Source organism: Chiloscyllium punctatum, chromosome 10, assembly GCF_047496795.1.
Source record: "Chiloscyllium punctatum isolate Juve2018m chromosome 10, sChiPun1.3, whole genome shotgun sequence".
Lineage (NCBI taxonomy): Eukaryota > Metazoa > Chordata > Chondrichthyes > Orectolobiformes > Hemiscylliidae > Chiloscyllium > Chiloscyllium punctatum.
The window spans coordinates 22533236-22553243 of NC_092748.1; the positions used below are offsets into that span (position 1 = coordinate 22533236).

Here is a 20008-nt window from a genome sequence, read left to right on the forward strand (position 1 = left end):
CAGAAGGTGTTCTAAGCTTCTCCCACAGTAATCCAGCACCAAATTCCATTCCTCATAGGTCTAGCTCTTCTTTGATTATGCAAATCATATGAAAATCTTCAAATTTGTGTCTGCTGCACCTTCAAAATCTTAATCAAACGTATTCTAAATTCCACAGAAAGCAGGCAAGTATTGAAAAGTTCAGAGAGACAGCAAGCAATTTCTTTCCAAAGCTACCTGGAAAATTTCATCACGGGTGATCAGAATATTATTCTCCACATGCATACATGCGTACACGCACTTACACACATGCGTATGCGTGAATTGAAGGTCAAAAGACATTCTCCAACCTTAAGAATTCTTACTGGGGTTTGCTGCTGATTGGCAAATTACTGACAGCAGTAGCAGATGCAGGCAAGAATCAGGGGAGGAATGGGTAGGTCATGGTCAGCTCAGTACAAAGTCAGACTTTTGCCACTATGGCTCCTGGTCTAGGGTGAAGCAGCAAGGTCAATGATTGGGCAGAGGTGACAAGGTGGTTAGTGAGGGAGTGGAGAAACCAGCTAGGCTTGCTGAAAAGCAGATGAGCGATTGGGAGAAGAGAAAAGAGAGGTGGTGTATGTAATGCAGGAAGTAAGGGAAGAAAGAAGCCAAGACGAAGGGAGGGAGGGGTGTGCTGGAGGTTGGGTATGGGTGGTGGTTGTAGATACGCATCTGCAAAGAGAGGCAGCAGTTTTGCACCTGTCAACAAAAGATTTAGCTAACTTGGAGCTTGGAAAAGGAAAGTTTAAGGATCCCAATGTTGAAGATCTATTATCTTCCGACCAAAGTGAGGAAAAACATTTTAAAAGACAGGAGGGACCGTGTTTTATTTTAGTGGTTTGTGTGTGGAATGTATTTTGTGGAGATGATGGATGTGGGTACAGTTACAATGTTTAAAAGACATTGGGATAAGTACATGAATAAGCAATGTTTGTATGGATATGGACCAAGTGTAGGCAGGTAGGACTGGTTTAGTTTGGGATTATGGTTGGCATGGATTGGTTGGACTGAAGGATATATTTCTATGCTGCATGACTCTGATTCTACATGGGGAGAAAATGTAGTGGATACTTCTACTGCAAGTTAACATGTCAGTTACTAATGATAAGACAAATCTGCAATCTTTTGTAAATAAGTTTGAGTTTTAAAACCATTGGAAATCAAGACCAGTATATACTGCCAGGCAAGGAGAACAATTCAAAAGGGTGGGTTTACCAATCCAACTGTATTTCATGCAGGCCGACTGTAACCAGTCTCAAAGAATGAAGAAAACCTGTTGGCTGAAGTGTTCTCCTCTTGATGTTATAGTGCAGTTAACTTGCAGGTAAATTTCTTGAAAAGTTCAGTCACTCTCTGTTTTAAATTGACGTATTGGGAGACTTGGTGAGGGTTAAGAATGGACAGGAAAATGAAAGGTGATCTCAGTGACCTGAAAATAAAACAATTGGTCAAGTATCCTTGTTGCCTGTTTTTCCAATATAACACATAGCTGTGTCCTCTCTATTGTGTTTTAGTTGACACCAATTTCATCGACTTCTCCATCAAGATTAAGCAAGGTATTGTGCATTGATGGCCTGCTCCTATGCAAAAAATATTCTCGAGAATGGACTGTGTGATGGCAGAAATTGAGAAGCTGGAACAGAAGCAGAGTCACACTAAGAATAGCAAAGGATCCACAGTCTGAGCAACGATCCTGAACACATGGCCCTCTTCTGCAGTGGCAGTATCTCTGCCATTGGACTAGGAGGCTTGGGTTCAAGTCCCACCTGTTCCAGAGGTGTGCAATAACATCTTTGAACAGGTTGATTAAAAGAAAAGGTTAATCAAAAAGAAATACACAGTCACTTCTATAATGTGATAGTTGCGTTCTTGTTCTCGAAGAAATATGAGACAGTTCAGAATTTTGTTTCCTCCTCCCAGATCCTCTGAGAAATTATTGATGCTATTAGAACCAGCAGGGTTTTAAAGATACAAATTATCATGGTTATCACTTTGCAAAAAAATTGGAAACCCTAGATGTAGAATGCAAAATGGACAAATTGGATTATTTTAAAATTATTTACCAATGGAATGTGGGCACTATTGAAAAGGTCCTTAATTAATACATGTTCCTTTTATGACTTTAATGACCTGAATCTTTGAAATGTTGAAGTCTATGTGGTGCAGTTGCTTCCAATCTGCTGTTATGATTTTCATAAATTTGAAAATGGCAATATAAATTAAGTTGGCTTGGCTTTTATGGATTTATGAAAAAACGGATAGAATTGATGTTGAATGTACAGTGAAGTCCGTGTTTTCATGGATCACAGGTTGCATCCCAGTTGGAATGCTGTGTGGTCCTGGGTACGACACTTGAGAGAGAATGTCAGGTCCTTGAGTTGTGGAAGAGATTTACCAAAGTGGGATGAACAATGCCGTACTTTCTATGCAGAGAAATGGGAGAAACCAGCTGTTTTCAGCACATGAATGATTAAGAGATTTCCTGGTGATTTTAAAAAAAAATTGTAAATGGCCTTGATAGTTAATGAGGTAGAAGTGTTTCCAGTGGCTGTTCAATTAGTAACTGGATTTCTGGAGAACAAACAAACACAAAGGTGCCAACCACTTCCAGTGTCACTGAGTGGACCACATGGAGACCAAGCGGCAGTAAGAATGTGCAGAAGGGGAGGCAATAGCCTGGTGGTATTATTGCTGGACTGTTAATCCAGAAACTTGGCCAATAGTTTTGGGTCCTGAGTTTGAACCACATGATGACAGATGGTGAAATTTGAATGCAATAAAACAAATCTAGAATTAAGAATCCACTGATAACCATGAAACAATTTCTGATTGTTGGAAAAATCCATCTGACTCACCAGTGTCCTTCATGGAAAGAAATGGGCTATCCTTCTGTGGTCGTGCCTCCCTGTGACTCCAGACTCATCGCAAAGTAACTGACTCTCAACTGCTGTCTAGCTAATTAAGGTTGGGCAATGAATGGTGACCTAGCCAGCAGCACCCAAATCCTGTAAATGAATAGTAAAAAAAAAGAATCCGGATAGTCTCCACCACCTGCGCCTCCAGGATTGGACTATTATCTTGTGCTAATTTAATGACAACTTCCACAGCTGTATAGGGTAAAGAATTCCAAAGAATCACTGTCTCCTTCCCCCTGCCCCAAATGAAGAGGTTCCTTTTTATTTTCAATCCTAAGTGGATTGCCTTGTTTTGAGCCTATGTCTCCTGTTTTTGCCTCAACTCTGACTATCCCTTCAAGAATTTGCTAAGTTTCTGGGATCACCCTTCATTCTTGTAAAGTCCTGAGGATCTAGGCCCAGTATCCTCAGTCTCTCCTCATAGGACAATCCCAAGAATCAGTTTGCATGCACTCTATGGCAATAATACCCAGCCTGAAAGCACAGGAACCAAAGGTGCCCACACAATACTCAGGATGTAGTTTTGCCAAGTCCTATTTAACTAAAGCAAGATTTCTTTGTTCATATATTCAAGCTATTATATTATTGCAAAAAAGCTAATGTACCAGTTGCATTCTAACTTGCATTATATGCAAGTTTTCAGGGACTTGCGATTAAGGACCCAGGGTTACTTTGGTTATCTCTTTCAAATCTCATCCTTTTAAAAAATACTTTGTGCCTTTGTTCCACCTACTAAAGTGGATAACCTCACACTTAACCACATTGCAGTCCATCTGCCATGCTCTTGCTCACTCATTCAACTTGTAACTCCTTTAAAGCCTCTTTGCATCCTCCTTGTAACTCATTATGGTCAACTAATTTTCATATTATCTGCAAAATTGGAAATATTTCAGTTAACGCCCACACCCATATCATTGATACATTATTGAACTGCTGTGGTCCAAGTACCCCATTGGTCAGAACCTACCAACCTAAGAATGATTCATTTATTCCTGCTGTCTGCTTTCTGCCTGTTAACCAATCCTTAATCCATGTTAGTATATTATCACCAATCCCATATACTTGAATTTTGTTTACTTAATTCCTTCTGTGGCACTTTATTAAAAACCTTCCTAAAACCCCAAAACACAATATTCACTCAGTTCCCCTTATCAATTGTGCTGGCAGTATAAAAAAAATCAGATTTGTCAAACACAATTTGCCCTTCAAAAGGCTGTGTTGACCCTGTCTAATCAGACAAGCGTTTTCTAAATATCTAGTAATCTCACCATTTATAATAGATTCGAATATTTTCCTTACTGCTGAAATCAGATAAATGGGTCTGTAGTTCACTGTTTTTCTCTATTCCTCCTTTCTTTAAACAGTGGGGTTACATTTGCAGCTGTCTAATATGGAGACACCATTGAAAAATGAATAGAATGTTGAAAGGTAATCAACGTATCCACTATCTCCATAGTCCTCTTTCAACACACAAGGGCGAAGGTCATTGGGCCCTGGGGTTTTGCCAACTTTCAGTCTCATTTATTTCTGTATTATGACTCTTAATGCTGATTTTATTTTTCAGTTCCCACACCAGCTAAACCCTTGGAATCTTAAGGATTTCAGGGAGAACAGACGCAAAGCACTTGGTTAGCTTTTCTGCTATTTCTCTATTTCTTGAGATGGGCCAAAGGTGGAGACTCTCTTCTGTACTGTAGATCTCTGATTCTATAACTCTTTCCTATTGCAAAATATCCGTCTCTATCTGTATTGGATCCACACTTTTTAAACTGATTTTATTCTTTTTTTATAATTTGCTTTTCTGCCTTCTTGTTGTTTTACATTTATGTTCTCTCGCCATCAATTTCTTGATCATCCTTTGAATATTAAAAGTTATTCTAATTCTCAGGCTCAGACTGTAGGCTTTGTGCACAGAAGGGTAGATGTATATATTGAGGAAGTGAGAGTTGAAGCAAATTGCTAGATTTTCAACAGAAGTCGAAAGGCATTGCAGCTGCTGGAAGTCTGAAATAAGAATGGAAAATGCTGGAAGTATTAAGCAAGATAGGCAACCCACCTTGGAAGGGAAAGTGTTCATTTTTCTGCTTGATGAGCATTCCCTATGATACTTGCATTTTGGCTTACAAGATGCATTCACCCAACATTCCCTTACACCCATAGAAGTCATGGGAAAATTGAATTAGTTAAATAAAAAGGTGACTTTTGTTTAGTCAGGCATTTGCTACAGACTACCAAGTATTGAAAAGGAGGAAGAGGAAGAAATAATTTTTCATGCAACGTGGGTGATGATGCAAGGCTAATAGTTATCACCCATCCCCAAGTGACCTTGAAAGATGTTAGTTTTGAACCTCTGCAGACCATGTGTACTTCCAGGATTTTGACCCAGTGATAATGAAGGAGAGGCAGTATCATTCCATAAAAGGAACAGATTGCATTGAAGAGGAAATAGCACATGGTGGTATTCACAAGTGTCTATCCTTGTCCTTCTGGGTGGCAGAGGGTAGATGCTTAGAGAAATTTGGCGATGGTGATGCTGTTAACTATCAAGGGAATGTAATTACGTTGCTGCTTCTTGGCAATGGTTTGGCATCTGTTGTCAATAATGCTACTTGCAGCTTATTATTCGAAGACTGAACATTGTCCAGATTATGTTTCATGCTGGACACGCTACTTAACTAAAGTTAAGTTCAAAGTTAAGGTAGAGTTGAAATGTATCAACACTGCCATTACAAGGGAATATCCTTACACCAACTTAAACGGTTAAAGAAGGTTGGGCTGAGGACATTACCCTGACGTACTCTTGAAATGATACCATAAGGCTGACTTAAGCCACCTTCAATGAGCACACCCATCTTCTTTTGTTGTCACTGTGACTCGATCATTGAAGAAATTTCCCTCTTACTCTAACTAACTTACTCCAGTTTTGCTGGTATTGCATGCAGTTAATAATATCAAGAGCAGTCACTATGACATTTGATATGATGCTCTTAGAGTGTAGTCAGTTGGATTGCTCACTATTTGCAATGGGTACACTTCCAGTTTACTGTGTCAGGTTCCATTTGTGAAGCAATACAAGTGGTGCACCACTCAGCATTAAAACCTGAACTTGATTAGTAGTAAGTTGCACTGTAATAATTGCTAAATGGTTCATTCCTTCAGGAAAATATAAATTGCAAGTAGTTCATACAATTGCCTTCATAATGTTTTGGGATTGGGGCAATTTATTTTAAATAGTTGCTGGATTTTATCGTCTGGAGTTCATGCTGCATCTCAACAAGTAGTGAATATTGAGCATTATTGTAATTTTCTTCAATAGATGAAAAATTAATATTGAGGTAAAATACACAAGCATCTAATGGCTCATTAAGCTGTGTTAAGGCATGTATCAAACAATTCTAAAATTGTCATCTTTGTTTTCAATTTCTTCATTGCCTCAGCTCTCCCTATCACTGTCATGTCTGCCTGGTCCACAGCTGTAACCTCTTGGACATCCCTATTATAGTTGCTTCGTAATGGCTTTGCTTTCATTTACCTAGGCCTTAAACTTGTCAATTTCTTCCCTAAACTCTTTCCTATTTAAAATATACCAGAGTGATAGCTGGATTATGGGCAAAACAGAACCAGAATGATGTTCTATCAGAAACTATTAGTATCTAAATAAGCCAGAGCTCTCAGTCCTGTTCAGTTATCCTCATTCGAAATGCTCATATCTGGCCTTTGCTGGAGAGGACGCAGCTTTCCTGCGATACACTTAGTCAAATGGCCTGCTGCCACTCAGTGCAGGTCTCTCAGCTAAATAATGGTCACTATGCCAAGTACATTGGAGACTAGCCTACCTGTAATTGCTGCCTCGAGGGATTTAAGTTCTGGGGAACGGAATTGAGTTTAAAATAAGTGAGGAGGAGAGATAATTGGAACCATGGGAGTATCTTGATGAAATTCTTCAGAGTTACAATTTTAGCTTATTTGTACACTTCATTTTGTCACAAAAATGTGTGTCAGAATTGGAACATTTTTATTCTGGATTATGAAGACTTAATGAGAGTGTTTCCCTCATTCAGTTGACAGATCTCGTCAGTCTCTGGTGAGCCCTTCCAGTAACATCCGCCGCACATCATCGTTGGATACACTTGCAGCTCCCTACCTCACCGGTCAGTGGCCACGTGATGTGCACAGCCATTCTGCTCCTTGTGTGAGAGATAAAGCTACACAGGTATGTCAGGTGAAACTCGTTTACTTGGACTGTGATTTGTTCCTAACTGATATGTGGAAGCTGGAGAAGGTTGGACTTCAGCCAGTGCTGTTGCTCATGACTGATTTGTGCATACATATGCTTGGCTTCATTTTGTATGGACTGACACCCTTTGCTGACAAAAAAAATCAATCTTGGACTGACATTTCAATTGAGTGTGCATCCATTGCCTTTAGTGTGACAGAGTTCGAGATTTTTTTGGTATCTTTTGCAAGGAGAATGTGCTGTCTGATTTCTTCGATTGCAAGAACTGATCTTATCGTCTCCTGTTCTTTAAGAATATTCCACTTGGGAAATGTTTTCTCTCTCTGAATCATATTTTTGAATAGTTTGATTAGATCACTCTCCTCTTTCAAAATTCAAGTAAACACAAACCAGTTTATGCAATTTATCACAATGAAATTCTTTTAAGGCTGTGTAACATGCTTCTGAATCTGTTCATACTGCAGTTTCACACCTAAACCTGAGAATAATGTTCCTGAATGGGTTAAATGTGGCACTCTAGAATATAGCTAACCTACCAGTAATTCAAAGCCCCATAAGAGAAAGGCCACTGTCTGTTAGCTGTTTTGATTATTTTTTGTACCCTTACATAAACTTTTAGACAATTGTGTAAACTGTCTTGCTTCTGCATTTTTCCAGTTTCTTGCCGTGAAGAAAATACTCCAGTCTGGCTATGGCCCAAAGTAGATAGGCTCACACATCCCTTCATGGAACTCATTTGGGCTGTATTTTTCCCTGTCATATTGTCATGTCCTTTAGTAACTTTCTGTTTCCATTTACATAGTATAGAATGATTGCATTGTTATTTTTTTCCATGTTCTGGGAAATAAAAGGATTTGGGGATCATGCGTGAAAGTAGAATGGCATGAGAAGACCAGCTGCAGTTCTGCTGGTGGCTGAATAGACCAAAATGATTAGATGGCCTTAGTCCAGCTTCTGCTTTTATGTTGTGTTGTTTTAGATATTTTGGTGAACTTATTGTATTATGATATCCTACATTGACAAACCTGTAGCTGAGGTCCTGAAGATGTTCTTGTGATTAAAAGTTTTCTTGTGTACTTTGAGTGAGAATATTATTCCAACATGAAGCAGTCATGTATGTAATTCTGCTGCAAAATTCTACTTTTAACATTTTCTTCAGAATTAGTTTTCAGTTCAATGTTTAATCTTCACTGAGGCCTCTGTAATATGGATACATGTCTCAACTTGCTGTCTCGCTGTTTACACAAATAGTTCTGCTGTAAGTTGTCTTTGGTTCTGTTTATGTTGCAAAACTTTCCCACTGCACATGGTTAGTGTTGTTAATTTTGTAGGTGGATACAATTACAACTTTTAAAAGACATCTGGTGAGTTTATGAATAAGAAGGATTAAGAGGGATATGGGCCAAATGCTGGCAAATAGGACTAGGTCAGTTCAGATGAGTTGGACTCATCCTGTATCCTGTATGACTCTGTGCTAATGTCAGCTTGCCTTCACTTTTGGCGCATGTTCCTCTGTCTTTTTGCATTATCACATCTTGCACAAGATCTTGGAAGTTTTGTATGAACTGACAATGTAATGAGCGATTGCTGCAGTTTTGGTGTTGTTACCCTTTGAAACATCGCACTTAGATATTCATAGAGCATACTGATATCTCAGGTAAACCTTGAATATCTTGTATCACAATGTAAGGAGGAGTAGAAAGTTTATGATGCCCTTGACTAACATTTCTCCACCTACTTTGAAAAATCAGATCAGTTAGTTTATTACTTTGTTGAAATAATGCCGGCTCCAATATTACTGTGTTTGTCTCTTAATGACCATTGCACTCCAGATAATTTTTATGAACATAACATTTTGTAGATATGATGTGAAAGCATTTTTTTTTGATCTCCTTACATTATAACAATGATTTAAGAACATGAACTGTACTGCTCAGAGGTTCCAAGTTGTATTTGATTTTAAATTTTGGTTACAAACCCTTGTTGTGACATTGATTATAGATAAGCATTGCTCAGTCTCTCACATAAAGTAGAAGCCCAAAGCAATAATTTTGCATCTAAACATATCTTTGTGCTGCTAAATTGTTTGACTTTACTGGGAGGAGTGTGCTGATGAATCTGCCCCAATTTTCTGTAAGCCATCTCAAAATGTATGTCAATGAGACAATTTGCCTGACCAAATGCTATTCACAAGAAAAACAATTCATACCAGGCTTTATCAGGAACAGAAAAATAACTATTGTTTCGCACTTGAATAAGAGAATGGAGAAAGCAAGTAAATCTGATGTATTTCTTTATAAGTTGAGCAATACTCTTCATGAGTATTACAAACAACAGACAATTGGTTTCATGTAGATATTATGGGGGATATGGAGTAAACGAATACATGATGGTAAGTAAAATTCCTAAGACCACATGTCCACATTTCAACAATGGAATGAGTGGTCCCTCCATCCTTTTTGGTTTTTAACGCTAATGAAATACTGTTGACTGCAGGGTGATTGTTATTTTTTCAGATTTGATAGTTGCTCAGGTGGACCAAGGTCTTTTCTTTGAATTCTTTCCTTTTTTCTTTGTCATTTTCCCATTAGAAAAGATGGGTGCTTTCTGTTTGCATACAGATGTTTTTCTCTGCAGTGCATGTGCAGCTGAAGTTCGCCAATCAGAGGGCTGTCATCAGGTGGAATTTTCCATTTCAAAAGACAATTTGTGCTTATCAGTCTTGTTCTATCCTTAATTTCATCAAAACTCAACATTGTGGCACAGTTCAAGAGTATGCAACATTGGTCGATATTGAGTCTATGGCTAATAAATGACAAATAGCATTTGCACCAGGAAATGGCCATCTCCAATAAGACAATCCAATAACCTCCTGTCAACATTGAATGGCATGACCATTGTCAAATGCCCCATCATCAGCATCCTGAGGGACACTGTTGACTAGAAATTTAACTGGACCAGTCAAATAAAAGCTATAGCTAAGAGCGTCAGAAGCTGTCGTATCTTTGGAGAGAGCTCAAAAGAGAGAGAGGAAGGAAGACTAGTTTGGAAGGAAAAGGGAATGAAGGGTAGTTTTTAAATAACTTAAATATTATGTTTGGCATTTAAAAATAAATGCCTGGGAATGAGATTGAGGTATAGTTTTGCAGTGATTAACATTTGTAATGTCATCAAAAGACTATAACTGGAATAAACAAGATTAGCTTTAGGTTTAATTTAGTTATTACATCAAATGTTTTCACTTTGTTACTGATGTAACTTATAGTTATTTTAAGTGAATTTGTTTACACAGGTTTTGACATGCTTCTGGAGTAGGTAGGACTTGAACCTGGACCTTTTGGCCCAGCAGTTGATCCTATCAGTGCATCACAAGAGCTCTGAATGTGTTATTCCCTAACAAGGAATCAAAGTTGTGAAAGCATGGAGTTGAAACCTCGGGAAAGCATGGAGTCAAAACCTCTGGGCCACCAGGGTATCTTTTGACGCCATTGATACAGTTCAAGCAGCATCTTGCTTGAATTTGGACTATTAGCCTCAGTGACACTTGACAAATAATGGCCCATTGTGTTCATGCTGGTGATGTAATATCCTGTGATCATGGTAATACTTGTTTCCACATAAGATCTTTCAGTTAATGAAAGTAATTACATTTTATTTCAACAATTGACACATTTTTGCAATCTTGGTATTTAAAAACATAAACTGTCAGGTCTGCACAATTTACACAGACATTTTACTGTATACATAAATGCTTAAACCCAGGCTGAATAGCTTCCAACTTCCAAATGAATAACATTTAAATTCTTCTTTTCACACATCCCTCAAGTCACATCTTTACACTAATGTTTGTCCTTGTTAGCTGTAATATATTTGTTGGTTGTATTGCTAAAATTCCTATTCTTGATTCTTTGTCTTAATCTATCAACTAGATGCAGAAAGATCTTACTAGATTTTGAATCTTGTCTTTCTTATGTAGTTCTTGCTATGTTAACCATAACTTCCTCCTACTAACTCCTATTTGAAGTTGTGTGTGACCTTTCACCTGAACAATAGCTTCATTTGGATTTCATCACCTGAAATGGCAGAAGTGTCCATCCCTTTTAATTATAGCATGTTTTGTAAATATGACCTTTTCAGTTGTCTCCTTTTCTTCAGTCAACCCTGAGTACCTGTTGTTATGACATGATTAGAGATTTTTAATTTGGGTATTAAGGGCCTGTTAAACTAGGATCTCCCAAACTGTGATCATGACCACCATGGGGTTGTAAGGTGAAACTGTGGGGTTATGAGCTTTTGAGAAAAAAAACTCACTGATTATGAATAGCTCTGAGGCCCTTTTCAATCCTCACTTCATTCTAATAGTGGGCATTGTCCAGCAGACAACTAAGGCCCTATTTCTGCTTCTAAAAAGAAGACTGTGAAAAGTAGTTTTTAAAAAAAATCTGTATTTTTGAAGACTTAATAACATGAGTACAATTCAGCAGCTGAAGCCCAGTCTATGAACAATTCATACCTTTTAAATCTTCATTCTGTGATCTTTCCATATTGAGGGTGTTAAGAGCAGATACTGAAAAATGCCTGAGAAACACTGTTACACTCCCTCTTTGAATCTTGTTGTCTTCTGATGCTGCAACTGGTCATTTACCGATCATCTGAGTTCACTACTCAGTTTGTGTAACTTGTGCAGTGACCAGTAAGCTTTCTGTACACTGAACGTTGCATCGTATAACACCTTTTCTTGAGCCCAAACTCTGCCATTTACTATCAGTCTTCCATCCCCAGGATGTCTTTTGAATCGAGGATAATCTGTATTCTGCATACTTGCATATCATATCTGAAACTGTCCCCAAGTTCCATTTCTCTATATTCTGCCTTTTTAAAATGTGACTAAGGATTATAAAAAAATTTATGGCAAGGGCCTGTAAACTTTGGGTAGAAAAATGAAATTGGATGCTATGTTTTCCCATCAGCTTTTAATTTTGTCAATGCCCTTTTAACAAAAAAAAGAGAATCTCCCATTGGTGATTTCTTGTGTAAGTATTGCTTTTGATAATTCATAATATCCGTCTTCAGTATGACCATCCAAATTATATGATGGAACAATGGACTTGCAGCCTCAAAGTTTTATTTATTGTGTTCAGTGGTCCACAGGTATTTATAGAACAATCAAGTTTTGTGCAAACATTTTCCACCTCGGTATAGATATATCATGTGTACACATTGTTGAAATGAACTGGGTGTTCTTGCTGTGTATCTTGAACGGAATGTTTCTGGTTTAGTCTTATGTAGATGCCCTTGGCAGTGTTATAAAATATTTTACTTTTTTAGCTTGAATTACTGAACAGAGCAGATGCACCACTGAGTTTATCTTGTTTGTGCCTACTCAACTGTGTTCAATCCATGTTTTTTGTCAATGTGGTACTGCATTGTTCCAACTGAAGTGGTAGGATGAAGATTTGAGTGCCACATAGAACCTGAATTGATAATTGTAGCTTTGCTGGCAAACTGCTGAGTGGTGAATGGAAATGCATCTACAAAGAAGGAAGGAGATTAAGAATGAATTACATGGGCTGATTATGAATTGTTTCAAGTGGTTCAGTCAATAACAACATTATTTGCCCCTCTCTTTCCCCCATGGAATAGCTAAACATGTTATATGCAATCATGACATAGTTGGAGGAAGTTTATACGATCAAAAAGAGGATGCTTGACAAGCAGTCGGATTTAGCAACAGAGGAGTTGTCACTGGTACTTAAATATCTCGCCTACCTTGTTTTGCAGATTTGATTGCTCCATGACTCTTAATGCAGGATATTCATTGCTATTACTGGCTCCTTTAGAAACAATTGTAAAGCAGTTTTCAATGAACTCTGGAAATCTCTTTCCCAGTCGATTTTTAGTATACTTTTATTTGTTTCTTTGTATTAGAATTCAACTTCCCAATCAGGTTAGTATGGTTTGTGTGAGAACACAGCTGACAGATTTGAGCTTGTGTTGATGTTCGCACTATCCACGATAAAAGAATAATCTATTTGACCTTGCTGGTCTGTTCATTCCTAATGTCATCATAGAGACCAAATTCCATTTCCACACCGAAGACTTGCTTTCTTCAGTGGTGCAGTTCTCTTAAATGAGGGTGGGTGAAGGATAGAACTAGCAACTCAAAGCTTGGCATTCCTGAAACACTGGGTTATGAGCAACAACAACACTGTGTGTTACCATTTCTACATAGCCAGCAAGCCATGTGATTGATTAGGTTCGAGATGAACTGAATGCAGTACACAGAAAGAAATTTGCCATTTGTAAAAGGAGCAGTTTGCAAAGGCACAGTTTATTGATTTGCAAAAGAAGCAAAAGTAGTATGAAAATATGTTTTCACTCAGCAAGTAGTTAGGGATATGGAATGTGTGGAGACAGGTTAATTGAGGCATTTGACAATTATTTGGATAAAGTTGATATGCAAGGATATGAGGAAAAAGGATGTTGACGCTAGGTTATGATGCTCATTTGAAGAGCCAGGGCAGGTATGTTCGGTTCAACAGTCGCCTGCACAACTTCTGAAGCTGTGTACCTGAAAATAAAGTTACAAAGGCAATCTGATGAAACTAAAACACAGAACTATGTGTAATAAACAGTGAAAGCCTTGTGCAATTCCATTATCATATTCAGGAAAATCAGTTCATTTCACATGGTTAGAAAAAAGACATAAATGGGAGCGGGAGTAGGCCACCTGGCACTTAGAGCCTGATCTGCCATTCAGTAAGATCACAGCTGATCTTTGTGTAGACTGAGGTCCACTTACACGCCCACTCACCATAATCCTTAATTCCTTTACAGTTCAAAGCCCTGTATACATTGGACATAGCCAGAGCTTGACCGTCCCTGGCTAAAGTGTTCAAGATATATGCTCCAGAGTTAGCCAATTGCTTAGTTAAACTGCTTTAGTGCATCCATATAACACTAGCCTCTCTGCACGCATGTTGAAATATATAAATGTCCATTTAACCTCCCATCATGCTGCTCTTTTACAGTCAAGTGATGGAAGGCGTGCTTAACAGTACTCTCATGTACAATCAGTAATCTGGTGAGCAATCCATAATTTGGGTTCCGCAAAGCTGCTAGGCCTATTTCTGATCTTTGTTCCAAAATGGATGAGAGCTGAATTCAACAGGTGAGGTGAGAGTAATTGCTTCTGACAGTGAGGCAGCATTTAATGTTGAGTATGATATCATAATCCCAAAGTAAAAGTGAAAAGCGAACAGGAAAATGTTTCATTGACTGAAAATGTATGTAGGATAAAGGAAATTATTATGTTGAATAATTACTTAAGCCTATGGGCATGATTAAAATTTGCCAGAAGTATTTGGTGATGGTGAGTTGTTTCATCAATGATCTTGCATCCATCAGAAGATTAGAAGTTAAGTTGGTTGTTTGTTGAGCAGTGTTCAGCTGTGTTTGCAGTTGCTCATACAGAAGCAGTCAGTGCTTCTGTACTGCAAGATCTGGGCACTTTCAGGCTTAGGCTGATAATTATCATTGATTATTGCACATTGGGCAACTCAGGCCATAAAAAGATGGTAAGAGCTAGGAGCAGGAGTAGAGCATTCAGCCCCTTGAGCCTGCTCCTGCCATTTGATAAGATCTTCCAGCCTCCTGCTTGTCTATTTTGGGTTCCAGCATCTGCAGTTTTTTTGTCTATAATTTGATAAAATCATTTCTGACCTCATCTCTGCCTGAGCTCCTTTCTTGTCTGCTGTCCATAACCCTTAAACCCTTCTTAATTTACTAATTAAAAATCTGTCTATCTACCCCATAGCCTCAAACTATGACCTCTCATTCTAGATTGTTCCACATGAGGAAGTAGCCTTCCAAGTCTCTTTGGTCAATTCTCTAGCATTTACTATACCTCACTTAGGTCTACTCTCCTTCTACACTCCAGAATGTATAAGCCTAAATTGCTCAATCTCTCTTCATAAGCCAAATCTCTGGAATCAATCTACTGAGTCTGGAACTACCTGCAGTGCAACTACATCTGTCTAGGGAGTTGTTTAAATTGATCACCAATTTTCACTGCTAGATATGGCAGGACTTCAGAACTTAGACCTAAACTGTTTGTTGTGGAATCATGTTGTTACTTGCTGCTTGCACTGATCTAACAGGCAAGCAGTCATTAATTTTTAGCTGCCTCGGGTTGACACCTCATTTTCAGATCTGCTCCTGTCAAGTCCTCCTGCACTCTTTGTTGAGCCAGAGTTGATCCATGACTGGATTGTTGAATATACTGGCCATGAAGTTGCAGATTGTGTTGAAGTACAAGTTGGCAGCTACAGATGACTCACAATGCCTCATGGATTACTAATCTTGAGTTGGTAGAACTGTTTGAAGCCTTTCTCATTTAGCACACGGATAGTGATACACAATACAAATGGTATTCTCAATTGAAGATGGGGCTTCATCTCCAAAAAAACTGTTCTATGGTCACTCGTAATGATGCTGGCACGGACAGATGGATCTGTGGCAGGTAGGTTTGTAAGGATGAGGACAGTATGTTTTTTTTTCTTTCATTTGCTCCCTCACCACCTACAGCAAATCCACTCCAGCAGCATGTCCTTTTGGATTTGGCAAGCTTGGTCACTGGTGGTGTTAGAACATAGAACAGGCCTTTTGACCCACAATTTTGTGCTGAACATGACTCTAAATTAAATCCGAGGAGAAAGTGAGGACTGCAGATGCTAGAGATCCGAGCTGAAAATGTGTTGCTGGAAAAGCGCAGCAGGTCAGGCAGCATCCAAGGAACAGGAGAATCGACGTTTCGGGCATAAGCCCTTCTTCAGGAATACCTTAAGAAGGGCTTATGCCCGAAACGTCGATTCTCCTGTTCCTTGGATGCTGCCTGACCTGCTGCGCTTTTCCAGCAACACATTTTCAGCTCTAAATTAAACCCATCCCATTTGCCTGCCCTTAGTCCATATCCCTCCATTTCTTGCATATTCATGTGCTTATCTAAAAGTCTCTTAAATGCCCCTATTGTATCTCTCTCCCTTAATGTATCTCATAATTTTACAGACATCTGTCAAGTTTCCCCTCAGCCTCTGCCACTCCAGAGAAAAGAGCGAGTTTTTCTAGCCTCTCCTTATAGTTCAAACCCTTTAATCCTGGCAGCGTCCTGGTAAACCTCTTCAAAGCTTCCACATCCTTGCTGTAATGTAGTGACCAGAATTGAACGCAATACTGTAAGTGTGGCCTAACCAAAGTCTTGTAATGCTGCGACATGACATCCTGACATTTGTACTCAATTTCCTCACCAGTAAAGACAAGCATGTCGTATGCTGCCTTTACCACCCTATCTACTTGCATGCCCATTTTCAGGGAGCTGTGCACTTGAACCTGAAGATCCTCTGTACATCAGTGCTGTTCAGGGTCTTGCCATTGTATACATTTTGTTATCATTTGATCACCTAAAGTGCAGCACCTCACCCTTACCATCTGCCATTTCTCTGCCGATATCTGCAACTGATCTATATCCTTCTGTATCCCTTGACAAACCTCTACACTATCCACGACTCCATCAATCTTTTTATCATCTGCAAACTTAGTAACCCACCCATCTGTATTTTCATCCGAGTCAGTTATATATATCACAAACAGCAGGGGTCCCTGTACAGATTCCTGTGGAACACCACTAGTGACAGACCTCTTAACCAAAAAAACAACTTTTCACCATCACCTTTTGCTTTCTTTGAACAAGTCAATTCTGAATCCATGTAGCCAAGTCACTCTGGATCTCATGTTGAAAGGTGTACTAAAATCCATGTAGACAACAACCACTGCTCAAACCTCATCAATTCGTCACCACCTGGGAAAATTCAATCTGGTTATTCAGACATGACTTGCCCTGCACGATGTCATGCTGACTGTCCCTAATTAGGTCGTGCTTTTGCAAATGTGCATAAATCCTATCCCTAAGAATGTTGCTGAGCCATTCTTAATGATTTAAGTCCCTTCCCAGAGTATATTCTGCACCCTGGGGCACTCTGTGCTTCCTGCCAATGTTGTTTAACATGGAGCACTGACTCATTAATTGAGGGAATGTGGTTATGGTAAGCAGCAGGAGATTTCCTTGCCCATGTTTGACTGATGGCACTTGACTTCATTGGGTCAAGAAAACCTTTAAAACTTGTTATATGATTCCTATTTGAAACTAAAATGGAAAACGTGTGCAGGTTTTGGTGGTAGTGTTGATGTAATGAATGTTATATTCTGATTTGAAAGTTTGAATTATGTGTGAACTCTTTCTGTACTTACCTATATGGCAACATTGAAAAAGACGAACCTCTGAAAATTTGCAATCCTTTTTAATCTTGATGTGCTGATTCTATTCCATTGAGAGTATCCCAACACCAATGGACACAACTATTGGAAATGAAGATTCTGGTTCAATTCAGAGTGTGAGAGCAGCACAAAGATATCAAGAGATGAGATGGCAACCAATGAAGCAATAACAACACAACTGCTTGAATGGTAAACAGCAAAAATAGCACGTGACTGCCAGAGCTAAATGATCGCACAATGTGTCACTCAGATCAATGATTGAAAGAACTGCCAAATCCAGTCTTGAATGTTGGTGGACAATCGAGCAATGAATTGGAGCGGGAGGCCCCACAAATTTCTCTATTCTTAATAATACAGGAGTCCAGCACCCCAACAGACAATGCTGAAGCATTTCTCTTCATCTTCAGCCAGATTTGGCTGGGGCTGTTTTCCCCGGAGTGTTGGAGGTTGAGGTGTGACCTGATAGAGGTTTATAAAACCGTGAGGAGCATGGATAGGTAAATAGACAAGGCCTTTTTCCTGGGGTGGGGGAGTGCAGAACTAGAGGGCATAGGTTTAGGTTGACAGTGGAAAGATTTAAGAGTTCAATGGGGCAATGTTTTCATGCAGAGGGTAGTGTATGTATGGAATGAACTGCTAGAGGAAGTGGTGGAGGCTGGTGTAATTGCAACATTTATAAGGCATCTGGATGGGTATACGAATAGGAAAGGTTTAGAGGGATATGGGGCAAGTGCTGGCAAATAGGACTAGATTAATTTTGGATATATGGTCAACATGGGTGAATTGGACCAAAGGGTCTGTACGTGTGCTGTACATCTCTGTGACTCTGATTCTAAATGACCCATGTCTCATTCCTCCTGAGGCACCTACCATCGCATCATTTTCAACCAATTTGCTTCTGCCCACCTGATGTGAAGAACAGGATCAAGACACTGGATGCAGTACTGATTATATTTTGGCAATAGTATTGAAGATTTGTGCTCCAGCTTGTTGCACCAAACTGTTCAAATACAGTCAGATCAGTGGCCTCTACCTGCAATGTTGAAAATTATCCATGTCATACCTAGCATAAAGGAAGATAGTTGTGAATGATTCCAAGAAAATATCTCTGTCCTGGGACATCTCTGCAAGAGTTGGTAAAAAGTGTCCTTAACCCAAACATTTTTGAGCTGCTGCAACTTTGATCTTCTCTCCATTATAAGGTCAGAAGCGGGATGATTGATCATTATTTTATGATGATCTGCACATTCATCACTCAGAAGCATTCCATGTGCAGATGGAGCAAGATCTGGACAACATCTAGGCTTGGGCTGATCAGTGGCAGTATAATTTCTGCCACACAAGTGACAGACAATGAACATCAACAGATAGAGAGTATAACCATCTCCCTTCACATTCAGCAGCAATAACACTGCCATCCTCCACTATCAACGTCTTGGGTTTCCATTGACCATAAATTTAACTGAATCAGTCTTATAAATACTGTGGCTGCAGGTGGAGATCAGAGGCTAGGAATTCTATGGTGGCTAACTTGCCTTCTCGTGCCTCAAGACATGTCCACCACCTGCAAGGTACAAGCCAGGTGTGAAAGAATATTCTGTGCATGGCTGGATGATCCACACTTGGGATACTCAACATCATCCCAGGACAAAGAAATGCACATGATTTGTGGCCCATCCTCCCTCTGAAGGCGTAATTCCTCCATCACTGATCGACAGTGTTGGCAGCATGCACCATCTGCAAGATGTTCAGCAGCTTTTTAACCAAGCATCCTTCAGCAGCATGTTCCAAATGTGTAACCTCTACCATCTTCAAGGGCAATGGCAGTAGATGCACGAGAGCATCATCACAAGCAAGTCCTCCTGCAAGTCTCATAGTATCCAGACTTTTAGCTTCTCTGCTGCTCCTTCACTGCTGTCATCATAACCTTAGAATTCTGTCCCTGACAGCAATGTGGGTGTCCCTACAGCACGTGTCCGTTAAGTTTCACATGTTCTCAAAAGACTGGGCTTAGCAAGGGACACCCACATTCTTTGAGTGAATAACTTAAAAGCCAAGACCTATATGTAGTTGCACTTTCTGTTTATATTGTTGGGATTGGTGAAATGTGTGGCTGCAGAATTGTTCGTCTGTTCTCCGAAATATTGAATCTCTTATTACTGTTGTTTTTGTGACCTCCCTCCTTGTTGCCCACTCAGCCATCAGCTTTTCTTACATTATGAAACCCAGAGTCTTGTTGTTGATGATACTTACTTGCAGTATGTGATGGGTGTTTTGGAGTTTCAACATTGAACAGGTTGTGTGCCTTGGATTTTGGGAACCAATGAGTAAAGTTCTTTGGCATGATTTTACTTTTAGACTCTTGGCTAAAATGATCAAGAATGCAGCTTAAAACTTGAGTAAAAATCTAAAACCTCATTGCTTTAAAAACTCATTTAATCATTCAAGTTTCTTAATACTTCAAGATTATTTGGGATTACATAGGAATTTTGGCACAGAAAAA

At 39.2% G+C, this 20008-nt stretch overlaps 1 protein-coding gene across 4 annotated transcripts in view; it reads left to right on the top strand.

Moving 5' to 3' along the window:
* Positions 1-20008, top strand: part of LOC140481940 (protein FAM117B-like) — a 223704-nt gene that overhangs the window by 37922 nt on the left and 165774 nt on the right. For all 4 annotated transcript variants that reach the window (XM_072578674.1, XM_072578675.1, XM_072578676.1 and 1 more), the window contains exon 2: positions 6998-7149. In XM_072578674.1, coding sequence (XP_072434775.1) covers positions 6998-7149 — 152 coding nt within the window. The remainder of the gene's footprint in view (positions 1-6997; positions 7150-20008) is intronic.